Genomic DNA, 14,350 nt, shown 5'->3' on the forward strand with positions numbered 1-14,350 from the left:
TTTCATGAAACCATATAGGAAGAAAGAGGACTTTCCCCACTGGTACTAAATGCCAAATATCTCCAACATTTTACATAATCAGAGAGAATTACCCAAGTCGCCCTGAAAGTCAGTTGTTGTGAGGACTGTAGAACTGCAGGGACTTTAATCTTTTTGAACTACAGGGCGCTGAGCTTCCTTTGTCTGCAGTTACAAAGGGAAGCAAAGGGGAGGTTGTTCACTTGCAGTTTGTTTTTGACAAGATTTCACATGAAAATCAAATGTAGATGGTCTGCTAGGTTAGAACAATGAGGTCCTGAAAACTGTAAAATGAGCATACAAAGTGCTTGAGAGGCAATGGGAAGGTATACCTGATAAGACTGGTATTGGTCCTGATTTGGACCTTGAGATTTCAGTCTGGTGCTCCAATGTGGGTCTCTGTCTCTGTCTCCTTTCATCACCTGATGAAGGTTAATATTCAGGAGGATACCTATATGTTTTTCTTTGGGTTCACCTTCTTATTTAGCTTCTTTAGCAGAAATCTTTAATAAATAAATAAATTTAAAAAAATAACAAAAAAAAAAAGACTGGTATTGGATTTGAAATTTTCTTCTTAGCACAAGGAACCAGAACGAGGAAGAAAATCCAGTGTTTCTGGGTCACGAGTGAAGACTGGAAGGATCACCAGTGCCTGTAGTTGTTTTTTTTTGTTTTGGTTTTTTTTTTTTGTTTTGTTTTGTTTTTTACTCTTTGGGGGCCTGCTATCCAGCTCTCAAATAAATACATGGAGACATAATCTAACTTATGATTCCCAGCTTTAGCTTGGCCTGTTTCAAGCCAACTTTTCTAACTTTAATTATTCTGTTTAACTCCACTTTGCCTCTGTGCTTTTTATCTTTCTTCATTTTACATATCTTTTTCCCCTCATTCTCAGTCTGCCCTCATTGTCCACCATGTTCAGAGAGTCCGGTTTGATCACATGCTCCATCAGTCCCAGTCCCAGTCCAGCTGGCCTTGGTGAGCTCCCATTAGATCAGCCCACCGTCTCAGTGGGTGGGCGCACCCCTCATGGTCCTGATTTCCTTGCTCATGTTCTCCCTCCTTCTGCTCCTCATTTGGACCTTGGGAGCTCAGTCCAGTGCTCCAATATGGGTCTCTATCTCTATCCATTGCCAGATGAAGGTTCTATGGTGATATGCAAAATATTCATCAGTATGGCTATAAGATAGGGTCATTTCAGGCTCCCTCTCCTCAGCTGCCCAAGGAACAAGCTGGGGACATCTAGAGTCAAGTCTCTTGCCCACCCTAAGATGGCTCCCTTAATTAAGATATATACTTCCCTGCTCCCATATTCACCCTTCCTCCATCCCAACCATCCCATTTCCCCAAGCTCTCCCCATCCTCCCCTTCTCACTTCTCTCTCCCCATCTCCCTTTACCCCCACCCCACCCCCATCCCCAAGCTCCCAATTTTAGCCTGGCGATCTTGTCTACTTCCAATATCCAGGAGGATGACTATATGTTTTTCTTTGGGTTCACCTTATTTAGCTTCTCTAGGATCACGAATTATAGGATCAATGTCCTTTATTTATGGCTAGAATCCACTTATGAGTGAGTACATACCATATTCATCTTTTTGGGTCTGAGTTACCTCACTCAGGATAGTGTTTTCTATTTACATCCATTTGCATGCAAAATTCAAGATGTCATTGGTTTTTTTTTTTTTTTTTTTACCACTGAATAGTACTCTAATGCATATATATTCCACACTTTCTTTATCCATTCTTCCATTGAGGGGCATCTAGGTTGTTTCCAGGTTCTGGCTATTACAAATAATGATGCTATGAACATAGTTGAACAAATGCTTTTTTAGTATGATAGGGTATCTCTTGGGTATATTCCCAAGAGTGGTATTGCTGGATTCTGGAGTAGGTTGATCCTGAATTTCCTGAGAAACACAACCTCTATGGTGCCATCTGCATTCTTTCATAAGTGGAAAGAAATCCTGCCTAGTGTTACAGACGTATAGTTCCATCTGTTCAGAGGGATGAAGCAGGAAGATTACAAGTTCAAGACTAGGCTCCAAAACTTAATGAGTTCCTGTCACAAAATTTTCAAGGTGAAAACAGGACCAAGGATACAGCTCAGTGGCAGAGCCTTGTCTAGTTGCACAAGATTCAAACAGAACCAAAATTTGCTATTAGAAGTCAGTGGGGCTACTGTTAGCCCTACTAGATTGGGGAGAAGGAACTGGAAAGAGAACACTTCCTGGGGCAGCCATGTTCATTTCTTGACTCAGCTGCTAGGTGCCGGGTGCCCAGAGTTTGAGCATTAGTCAAGTTTTTCTCTTATACGTTAGTTTTTGGTATTTCTAGCATGTTTTATTGTGTTTTTAAAGTCCTAAATATACAGAAGCTAGTTTCTAATGTTTTTTAGCTTCAACTGTGGCAATATAAATTTAAATCACCTTAGTGATTTGCATAGGTATAAATTGGAGTTTTGTGGCCTATTGTGCCCTACTGTGTAAAAGAAATATTTATTTATTTTTCTTAATAATACTTCATTAACTTCAATTTGTCCACTAAAGGTAAGTAATAAGAAAACAGTGAATTTTACCCACAACATCAATTATTGCAGCTCAGCATCCATTCTGCAGATGCAAGCCTGGGTAGTCAGGGTGTCACCAGACTATGCAGTCCTTTCTAGCCCAGGCATGTAATAAAACCTACCTTCTTATTATAATCTGTGTGCCTTCAAGAGGAAGAGCATTAAGGAAGAGGACTGTGGGCTTTTAAGACAGAACTAGAGAACTACTTCCAAATCTTTATTTTTTTAGGAAATGGGGTAATGGATTTAATGAGAAGCCCTTTTTCCCCCAGGTAATTTCACCTGCACTAGCCTAAAAGAAAGCAATGTAGATTTTTTTAGAGGACCTTAGTAATATTTTTAGAATATATTTTAGAAATATTTTTACAAAATGACCAGGGAGTTTGTAGGTGGAGTTTTCAAATTCTCATTTCCATAGAAAACTAATAATTGTCTGGACAACTGTACAAGTTCAATGCTTAGGTTAATTAGCAAGATCATGCATCAAGATAAGATAAAAAATGGTGAATGGCCCCTGATGATAATTCCCACACACAGGATATAAGTCAGGAGAATCACCTGTGCTCAGGACCAGCCTAGGCTATATATATTTAATTCTAAGCCAGCTTGGGCTGCAGAGTGAGATCCTATTTCAAACCACAGAAGTAACAGTAACTCAGTGGTGGACAGGATCTTGGTGAGGTAGCTGATGTACAGGCACGGATTCTGGTCTCATCATAGGTCTTGTTTGTTTATCTTACAGAAGATACTGTATGGTGCAGAATCTGATCTTTAAAGTCTGTGCAGATTCACTCTCCTGTTTCCTCATTTGACACTGAGAAATCTGATCCACCGTTACCTGACCTCTTCAGTGCTGCTGGCAACTGGAGCCAGAACCTACCACCTTAAACCTTAACCTTCATAGTGGGGACACTAGAAAAAAAGTTTAATTAATAATAGACAAAAGATAATGCGTATGACTTAATGTAGCTCTTTAAATCTGTATTTCAGCTTGCCGCTCTTGAATTCCCCCCAAAGAAGCTGTTCGGAAACAAAGACGAGCGAGTAGTTGCTGAGCGGCGGACGCACTTAGAGGTAAGGGAACAAGCCTTTCGCCTCTCTGTAGAACGCCCATCATCTGATTGATTGGAATCTTTGTCTTTATTGGAGACTGTGAAGAGCTGCTTCATTAACACAGGAGGTGGCAACAGCAAGCAGCAGGGTGGTGGTGGCACTTGATTTTATACCAGGTCCTTAGCCCCTCTGGCATGGCTAATGTTTTTCTGATTTGGAAGAAGACATCCCTGCTCTGAGGGTTAGGAAGCAGGATGTGAGTGAGCACTACATATTCCCCATAGCCAGATGGCCTGTGATACAGGATGAGAGCACAGAGCTCCCTGAAGAAAACTCGGAATTAATTAACCGAACTTACAGTATGTCGTCATTGTTGCTTTTTCAAGAACCTTGAGAGGGAGAAGATTCAGACCTATTTTAGTCCCAGTTCAGCATCTTTGGATTTATTTTAACTTAATCTGCCAAGCTAGCTCCACGTAGAACCCAGTTTAACACAACCTGTTTTTGTGACTGCCTTGCTGCCAGTACCCGTAGCCGACTGCTGTCACTAGTTTGTGGTTTGAGAAGTAGACAGTTGCTTCTTCGGTTAGAATCAGAAATTCAGGGGAGCCCTCAAAGCCCTCTTTCTCTTGTCTTTGTCAGGAATAGTTATAAGTCTTATTGGAAATGAAATTCTATCAGAACAGGCCTTTTTAAAGTGTAAAATGCAATGTAAAACTTAGGTTAAAAACTTTGGTCTTACTCCACTGGACTGCCAAGTTGAACATGGCTGCCTGTGGGCTTCACTTAGTGCAAGGAACTGTCTAGAAGCTATTCTATCTAGAAGGGTTCTGGGACAGCAAAGGGGAGACTTGGAAAAACTGAAGCAATAAGAGGCGTCCTAGTGTTTTGAGACCTGTCTAAGAGAGAGCAAGTTTCAGTGAAGAGCCGGGCTTCCGGACTCTGCAGTCACATTGACACTACAGAGCTGAAGAGGTCCTGAGGCCAAGAAGACTGGGCTCTAGAAGGTGATTGGCTCTAAAACCTTTCCTATGATGCATGGTTCTCAAGTTGAGTGGAAGAATCGGCCTTCAGGTACAAGCTTATTTTGGCAAGTCTGTCTGATCAAGCTCTCTCAGAGCTTCACGGTGCCGTGGGAGTGCTTCTAAGTTTTGAAAACAAACAGAACTCTTAACACTTAAAGTAGTGATGGTTTTCTTTCTCTGCACTTCACCTGCCTTGACTATGTAGCCTCATCTTTAATGAAAATGTAGAGAATAGCAAGCCACCAACCTGTTTTAAAAATCGATTGTTCCCTGTTGTTGGCTGTTGTCATCCCTACCTTCCCAGAGTTCCGATTACATTCCCATGAGACCAACTCAGCCACAGCAGACTGCTGATTGCTGATCACAAATTTCAATAGGGAAAAAAAAGAGCCTTTGGCTTTCCATTCCAAATGCAGAATAGCCTTTCATGCATGGTCTTTCAGTTAGAGACCACATTCTTCCATCATTGCCTCCTATTCAGGGGTGCACAACCTTTTGACATTCTAGCATGAGTTAGCAACTGAGTTACAAACAGAAAACTAAAGGGAAAAAAAACTTCAAAGTTTTGAGGAAGCTTGCAATTTTGGGTATTTGTGGCTATTGTCAGCCACATGCAGCTGCTTGCAGCCCATGGACTTCTGGTTGGACAATAGTAGACCTGTGTCATCACTAAACTCCTATGAAATCATCCACTGTTGAGTTTTATATGCCTGTCTCACCCTGTGGCAGCCTAAAAAGAAAGATCATTTTGGTTCTCAATTTCAGTCCGTGGTTATGGTCACTTGACTCCCTTTGGGGCTGTGGCATGGCAGAGCATCATGACGGGAACGCAAGGGAGAGAAAGCTGCTTGACCCACAGTGGCCAGGAAGAAAAGAAAGAGACAGGACAGGAAGTGGTCAAGATTCCAACATCCTGTTCAGTATTATGTCCTCAGTGACCCAACTTTCTCCCACTAGGCTGTACTTCTCACAGATTACTCTATCAGGAACATCAAACTATAGACCAAATCTTTAACACATAAGCCTTTGGGACACTCACCCCAACCACAGCACTATATGTGTGCAATTATCCCTGTGGTTGCCTGTGACTGCTCGGTTCTGGTGCTTTTACAGGATGTGTTTTTTACCTTGCGGAAATAGGCACTTGTGCTTGAAGATAAATGTTTTTCACCTAACACTGAGTGTTAAATCTTATAGAGTTATCTTCTCAAGAAGCAACTATAATTCACCTTTAGTTTAATGGAAAATTAATCTGGGATTCTTGCATTAATTTCCTGTGGCTATTGAGACTTTTTTTTTGATCTTCTAGCATGAGAAGCCACTATGTGAGTTAGTATATTTTTATGTGAAAACTAACAGTTACTATCTGTTAACTGCTTACGATTTAACTCAACAAACATTTGTTTAATTTCTCTCCCATGCTGGAGCCAATGCTAAATGCTATGTAGCACACAAAGATTAATGACAGATTTCTTCCCTCTAAGAACATATGCTTAAGTTTCTCTTTCAAAAATTATCTGGAGATGTCATAAATACATAAACACATAAAGAAAAATGAATTCCAGTGAGATGTGTACTAGCTAATACCTCTGATGTTTGCTTAAAAGGAATGAAAATTGTTAAAATACAGAAATGCAATTTTATAAAAACAATCGCCATGATAGAGCTGTATAAAACACTGATTGTTGATGAGTTTTTTGTGTGTAGCACTTTTCCAAGTTATAAAAATTAATCTGTTAAAGTGATTATTTCCTAATTGCTGGGTAGGGGTGAAAAGTTGTGTGATGGGAAGAGATGTTTCTGGAGTGAATGTCTTGCCTTGGAAAGAAGGTTAGTCATGTGCTTCAGTGTGGTGCTGGTGGGAGCCCAGGCTTGTAGCATATAACATTCTGTGTCATAAAACACAGGGGAGGAATGAGATGAGTGGAAGGAATATAACCTCCCTTCAGCTCCCTCACTGATAAATTTGTAAGGACTCCACCCAAACAGCTTCGTGGCCATTGCTTGTTCATAATTAGTTCCTGTTTCGCATACTCTGTTCTGCAGATGAGTCCCATATCACAATCACATGCTTCCTGGCCCTTTGGTTCACAAAGAAACAGAATCTTAAAGCATTTGTGCCTTGGGTGAATCATCCTATTGCTTCTTTCCTGACCCAGGTGGAACAAGCTTGGTGCATGTAAAGGTAGACTTCTGCTCACTGTGCTGCAGATGTGCAGATGTGTGGCGTGCTGCCCAGGCTCTGGACATTCCTTCTCCAACCCTGCAAACAGCAGGGAGCTAAGGGGACAGATAAGGAAGGCAGTGTAGGTAAAGAGGAAAGAGTTCCCTGTTTCCAACTGATGAAGGCAGGAAGGAAGGAGAGAGGGAGAGTGGGAAGGAGGGAGGGAGAAAGGAAGGAAGGAAGGAAGGAAGGAAGGAAGGAAGGAAGGAAGGCAGAGGAATGTCTGGAGGGAGGATGTAGAACGGATCATGGTTTTGAAGCTAGCCATGTGTCTAGCAGGCTGAACCACAACAAACTGCCATTGTTGCACTGAGAACTGATAGGCGATTGACTGCTGACCTCCACAGATGCCTGCTTTCTCACACGTGGTATCTACTGAGTGCTAAACACATGTGGAAAACAATTGTTTTAAGCCACTTAATTCTCACGGGGAGCTTAGGGAGGGAGTTCTTTCCTTATTCACAGGCGAGGATCTGTGTCCTGGGATGGTGAAGTTCCCACAGCTAGTGAGGAAGTGGCGACACCTCAGCTTACTCTTAACATGGCTTCCAGAGCAAGCCCTTTCCTTGATCTCTCCACTCTTTGTTTTTCCTATAAGTTCAGACTTATTACAAAGTTAACCAAGCACTGCTGCCCATTTTTTTTTCTCTGAAATGTCTTTCCATTCATCAAAATTAGGATGACACTCCTCTGTGCCATAGTGTTCTAAAGCTGAAGAAGTTCATTATCATTCCTGCTGTATGACAAATCTAGAACCTCCTGACAGACCCTTTAAGCATGCCTTTAATTACATTATTTGAGGTAGAAAGACCTGCCCACTGTGGGTCACACCCTTCGCCAGTTGGCATCCTGCATTGTCTAAATGGAGGAAACCAGCAGCATGCATCCGATCTTCTCTACTTCCTTATTGTGAATGTGATCTTGACTTCTTTGCCATGGAATGTGAGCCATAATAAACCTGTTCTTCCCTGGGTTTCTTTTGTCAGGGGTTTTTATCTCAGCAATAGAAAAGAAACTAAGTCAGTGACTATGGCAATAAGTTGGCCTTTGGTTATGATCTCACATACACTTTTGTTGAAGGGAAGGTATGTATTGAGATTGCTGACTTGCTCTGTGGCAAATAAGGTTTCCAAATCTTAATTGCTTACAGTTTTATTAATTTTTAAAGGTGTGGAATAGCACATTATTCCTATGTAGACTTATTTTTAATTGTTTTGCATTTTCACTCACTTTATTTTAGCTGCTCCTTCCCCCACTCCCCTTATCATCTCCCTGTCCTATCCCCATAGGAACTCCCTCCTACTACTCCCTTACCACCTCGCTGTTCCTACCACTGAACCCCCTCCTATCACCCCTTACCACCTCTCTGTTCCTACCGGTGAAGCCCCTCCTACCACCCCATTACCACCTTCATGTTCCTGTCCCCACTTTCCTCACAGTAGACTCTTGAGATCCATGTAGACAGCACAGTCACAGCTGATTAAATTCTCTGTCTTCCCTGATCCTTCACATGTTCTCACCTCTGCTGAATTTCCTGAAAACCTTTCCAAATTATCTTCTAAATTAATGAATCAGATTTTTTGTTTTATTTTTGTTAATCGATGAGAGGCACATTTTAGGTTACTAATTTCAGAGAGCATTATTTCCTACTTGAAAACATTTCTGCTAATCATCCTAATAGTCTATCACTTCAGGGAGTAACTGTGATAAAAGAAAATATCCGAAATTCTCTAAAACTATAAGGCCTTCAAGAGCAATAGAACCACCTTTAAAAGTAAGAACCTGAGAAATTTCCAGAATATTTTCTTTGAAATACAGGGGCAGACATTTGCAACCTCTTAGTTAACGCACTAACAAGGTAGGCCAGGAGCAGCTAAGAGCATGGGCCTGAAGTGCAGCATCCCGTCCTCCTCGGTCCTGCATCTGCTCCTTGTGGTGGCTAATCGGTTACCTTGTTTGCAAAGTGATGTCAGTACGATCTTCCTGCAGTTACACTCCAGAGAAAAGGAGAGCATGTGCAGAACACCCAAACGTGCTTATTAGTGTAATAGTTGTGAATATTTTGGTGGTGCACTTCAGTGGTGGGGATAATGATGATGAGGGTGGTGGTGGTGATGGTGATGACAATAGTGACAATGATGAGGTTGATGGTGGTGGTGATGATGCTGGTGGTAATGGTGATGACGATGATGGTGGTAGTGATGGTGAGACGGTGTGGAGATGATGATGATGGTGGTGGTGACAATGATGATGATGAGATGAGACAACAGTGATGATAGTGGCAGTGGTGGGTATTGAAATTATATGACTATTCTTGCTTATGACGATAACTTAGAGGCACTAGAACTATCTTGGTGTGATAAAGCCCTTCTTTAGTCTACTAATTTACAGTCTGAGAAGTGACTGTCTGAAGTTTTAGGTCATGATGGAACCATTGTAAGAATGATCACTGGGCAGAATCATTGTAGAAACAGCACCATTGCTCACAGCCACATGCCTTCTTTTATAGTTTGTTGGTTCTCTTTGCACATCTCCCATGCCATTGACTACAGCCTGCCCACTGTGGAGTCACCTGATGACCTGATGAGTACCCTGAGCCTGTTCATGTAGAGAAAATATCCAAGACTCAGTGGTTTCCAGTCAGACCCCCCAGGAATATATCCACTTTTTAAACAAGGTTTCAAGACTTATTGACTCAAATCAGCAAGGAAATATATATATATATATACCATGGGGAACCATGAGGGTACCTCAGAAAAAAAGTGGTATGAAATCACCTTAGGATTTGTATTATTTAAGAGAATATGCATGAGCATTTGCTTTGGACTAGTTATTAAAGTCTGGTCTGTGATTAGGTATACTTATAATTCTTACCTAGAAATCCAAAGCAGTGTGATTTCAAGTTTGATTGAATTTAAAAGGTAGCAGTCGCATTGTCTTGATAAGGGAACGTTTATTTTGTCTGTGTTCAGATGTGATTACAGAGTGTTCTCTGCATTTTGTTTACCATTTTTCTTGTCCTTATATAGTCACAGGTAGCCTTATCTGATATTAGAATTCTCTGAACTTGCCTACATTCTGCAGGAGATCATTAAGGCTTGGCTGTGAACAGCAGGTCAGATCCAGGGGATCTTAAAATTTTCTCTCGCTATACAGGATGCCCAGGAACTATAGGTATAGGTCTTTTGGTGGGGAAGGGGGGGTGTCAAGGCAGGATTTCTCTGAGTAACAGCCTTAGCTCTCCTGGAACTAGCTCTTGTAGACCAGACTGGCCTTAAGCTCACAGAGATCCGCCTGCCTCTGCCTCCCAATTGCTGGAATTAAAGGTGTGCGCCACCACCGCCCATTGGTATAGGCCTTCCTAATTGGAGCAGTAAATTGAATGGAGAATTATTTTCCAAACACCTTTTCTGCTGAACATACATCCTAGTAATGGCTTTCAGTTTTGATACATCCCACTGCCCTAAGTTCCGTTCTGAACTATGATCCCTACACTACACGCCTAGTTTTTTTCTGCCAATAGTGTCTCCTTCTACTTCAGTTTATTTTCATCTCAAACACTGATGTTCAAACAGAAAAACAGATGCTCCATTTATTTATTATATAGTCTGAGTTCTCTCAATTTCAGAACAAATTTCAAGAAGGGAAAAGAAGCTCAGATTTTCTGTTTCCTCAGACATTTAGCTATCAGAAAGCTCTTTAGAATCTACGCTTAATTTAACATTCTTTTCATCTATTTTTTGCTGATCTTACACAATGTCTAATGATAGAACTATTATAAAACATAGCCAGATTAAAGAGATACCTCCTACAAGGAGCCATTTCCCCCTCATCAGGGTTTTGTGTTTTTTCTTCTGGTTATCTGCTCACTGGTGTTAGCAGGGCTATTTTCTGTTATTAGGCCATTAGCACCACTATCTGCAGCAAAGAATATTGAATAGGGTTAAGTGGCTGTTGGCATGTGAGAGGACTCTGAACAGGGCTTAGAGGCAATCAGATACTGGTTCAGGGAGACAAAGGGGTGTACTTGCCATGATCTTGGGGCAAACCCATGTCAAGAAATCCCTTTCTGTAATAAAAACACCATCAGTTTGAGTTGAAACTCTTTGACCTTCACTGTTGTTCAATAGAGGGAAAAAATCCCACTTTGGTTTCCATGAGTACTCAGAGTAAAGCAAACTTAAAACAAACACTTCCAAGGAGAGCCCTCACAGAGAAGCCTGATATGGTGGTGCCCAGCCATCCTCTCTCTCCTGTGCCAAGTGGCATTCTGTCCAGGTGAGGGTGACAAGTGGAGGGCTTGGACACCCTGCTTGAGTGTGAGAAATTGTTCTCCACCCTTCACCTCCCAGTGTAAACCACTGAACTAGCCATGAGGATATCAGCTCTTTGTTGTAAGGAGGAGTGAGCGGGCTGTGTCCTGCCGCCCAGCTAGCCTAACTCCCCCGAAATAACCACACGGAAATTGTTTTAATTAAATTACTGCCTGGCCCATTAATTCTAGCCTCTTATTGGCTAACTCTTACATCTTGATTCAACCCATTTCTACCAATCTGTGTAACGCCACGAGGTCATGGCTTACCGGGAAAGATTCAGCACGTCTGACTCTGGCGACTCCATGGTGGCTCTCCCTGTCTGCCTTCCTCCTCCCAGCATGCAGTTCTGTCTTCCCGCTTATATAAGTACTACCCTATCAAAAGGCGGCCAAGGCAGTTTTTTTTTATTCAGCCACTAAAAGCAATACACAAACAGAATAACCTCCTACACCAGCTCTTAGCTCTGATGTTTTTGTTTTTAACATCTGCAAAATGTATGTTATTCTTGGGGGCCAGTACAGCCTGGGCCTAGGTCTCAAAAGCCCAACTCCAGGTATTTATCAGTTCTTCCTTCTCTTGGATTCTGTTCTATCTTTGCCTGTGGTCTTTACAATTTAAGATCAAACTCACAACTTTCTGTCCCTATGTAAATTCAAAAGCACATATCCGAGTGACCCTTGGGCAGTGAGATATAGCATTCTTCTTAGACTCAGGGGTATTTATACTCATTATATTTTATGAGCTAAGGGTATAATAGAAACCCACTCGTGCCTTGCCCAAATCCAGGCTTGTCAGGCTAGAAATGCCCCTGTCCCCAGCTGCTAGGGCTAGTGACTAATGAAACACACAGAATGTAATAAAATAAGTCCCTAGAAACAAAGAACCCAGATCCCAAAGTCCTTGGCACTGGCCACCATTATGACTATTTGGCTGGAGGTGCCATGGCTGCCTGGCTGGTACTGACTGTAACAGTGGCAATGGTGAGTTCAGGGACTTCCCTTTATCCTCTCAGTGCTTTTCAACCATTTTGATGAGGTGTTTACTCTTGGCATATGAGCCACCTCTACCCAAGTTATTATTTCCTGGAGTTTCAGCGAAGCTTGGCATTTTTATTACTGTGCATGCGTGTGTGTGTGTGTGTGTGTGTTCGCATGCATGTGCCACAGTGCACATGTGGTGGTCAGAAGACAGCTAATGGATTCAGGCACTCAAGCTCCAGCTGACAGGCTTGTGTTGAGTACCTGTATTCACTGAGCCAGCCCACAGGCTGGCAGGGACTTCAATTCTTTAAAGTGCTTGCTTATTTTTTTGAAAAGTGAGTGAACTTGCTGTGAATCAGAAAGTCTGCATCAGAGAGCACAGCACTGGTCCAGCAAGATGGCTCATCTGGTAAAGGCACCAGCAGCCAAGCCTGATGACCTGAGTTCCTAACACTAGATGCAAAGTAGAGGGACAGAACTGAAAAGCTGCCCTCTGGCATCCACGTGTAGTGCACATGTGCCTGTAATCATACATGTGCACACAACAACACAGCAAACAAAACATTAAAGGAAATTCTGATGCTATAAGACAAAGTAGTAGCACCAGAAAAGAAATGGCAAATGAAACCTTGTGCTCTGCATCCACTGTCCTCTTCCTTTTTCCCCTGTGTGACATGTCAGGCCTACAAGGAACTTCACTCAGCAGTTTGCTTAGTAAATGTGTAATCTTCACCAACCGACTTCAAATGTCAGCTCTGTGAATCTCACACCCTTAGTGTTTCCTGTGAGTGTAGCTTCCCAGGAGAGATCTGTCTGCCAATCTCCCCTCTCCATCTCCTGTTCATTCTTGATTGTTTTCCTGCTTCCTGTACTCCATGTCTGTCTTTATGATGGAACAAACCCTCCATAGCTTCTTCAGAAAGTGAGTTTGAGACCAACATTGTCTATAGAGCGAGTTCAGGACAGTCTCAAAAAATCAAACCAAACCAAACAAACAGAAAGAATGTACAAAAGGCAAATTGCTTGCCACGTGTTTGCATGTGTCTCCATCTACTGAGACACTCCCTGGATTTGGAATGGTCATTAGGAAGTTGTTTTGCAAATTTCCAAGGAATGACTCCATCATTTTCTACCTTCATTTCTGCTACTAACAAGTTCAGACCATTTGGAGTGTTGTTCTTTATGTATGGCAGATTCCGCCCCCCTCTTTCTAGAAGCTTAGGGGATAGCCTTGTAGGGCTCTGTGTCCTAAGTGGTGAGGATTTTGTTTTGGTCAGCAGTCCATCCATTCCACTGGACTCTGGGCTTTGCCCATCTCTCTCGTTGCCTTTACTTCTGAGACTTTTTCCTGCTTAAAACTGTCTCTGTGGTTCCTTTCTGTAATATTCTGTTTCGTCAGTGCCGAGCCTCCTGGTCTAGTCTTCACTTCTCCATCCACTCCGTTTACCCCCCTCTGTCTCTCTATCACTCTGTCTCTGCTTATTACCTCCACCCCTACCCCAACTGGTCCTTCTCTGTCGGTCATCAAGAAATCACACGAAGAGTGTTCCTCTTTCTTCCATTGCATGACTTAGCATGCCACTTGCTGCTACCTTTGCTTTTGCTAGCACTGCTATAAACCCCAAGGCCTAACTTCACGCCTCCTGAAATAGTGGGTTTTGTTTATTTCCACTGATGTCAGCACAGTTTCTCCTCATACATCTCTTTTGTTGCAATGGCTCAGAAAGCACATTTGGGATTTTCATGCATTCATATATTTAAAGAGCTGCAGCCTCTGTGCCTTTGCCACCAAGCCCTGTGCTTACTATTTATATCAACTTTCGAGTGCCATCCTTTCTCTTTTATGGAGCTCTGTCCAATTTGCATTAGGCTTTCTTGCAGATGCTACCATTCCTTTAACTCTATTTATTTAGATTTGTTTCCCCAATAACTGGTGCCATCCTTTGAAAAAAGGTGTGTGCCCAGGCCTCTACTGCTAAACCCCATCCTGTCCTTCGCAGCATTTCTACAATGCCTCTTTAGAATTCAGCTGGCTCATCTCCTCTGAGGATCCTTTGTGGCTGTGTGTGTCACTTGGGCTTCATAATGTTAATGAATCAGAGCATTTTCCTCAACCCTTTGAAATAATATTGGGAGAAACAGTGGATAAATACATCAGTTTGTTCCA

General features: G+C 42.2%; 1 protein-coding gene across 2 annotated transcripts in view; it reads left to right on the top strand.

Moving 5' to 3' along the window:
- The window catches only part of Kif16b (kinesin family member 16B), a 264,942-nt gene that overhangs the window by 232,553 nt on the left and 18,039 nt on the right, over nucleotides 1-14,350 (top strand). For both annotated transcript variants that reach the window (XM_041670255.1, XM_041670256.1), the window contains one exon: nucleotides 3,576-3,659. In XM_041670255.1, coding sequence (XP_041526189.1) covers nucleotides 3,576-3,659 — 84 coding nt within the window. The remainder of the gene's footprint in view (nucleotides 1-3,575; nucleotides 3,660-14,350) is intronic.

This window comes from Microtus oregoni, unplaced genomic scaffold (genome assembly GCF_018167655.1).
Source record: "Microtus oregoni isolate MIOR12 unplaced genomic scaffold, Mior012 000020F_ref0000438, whole genome shotgun sequence".
Lineage (NCBI taxonomy): Eukaryota > Metazoa > Chordata > Mammalia > Rodentia > Cricetidae > Microtus > Microtus oregoni.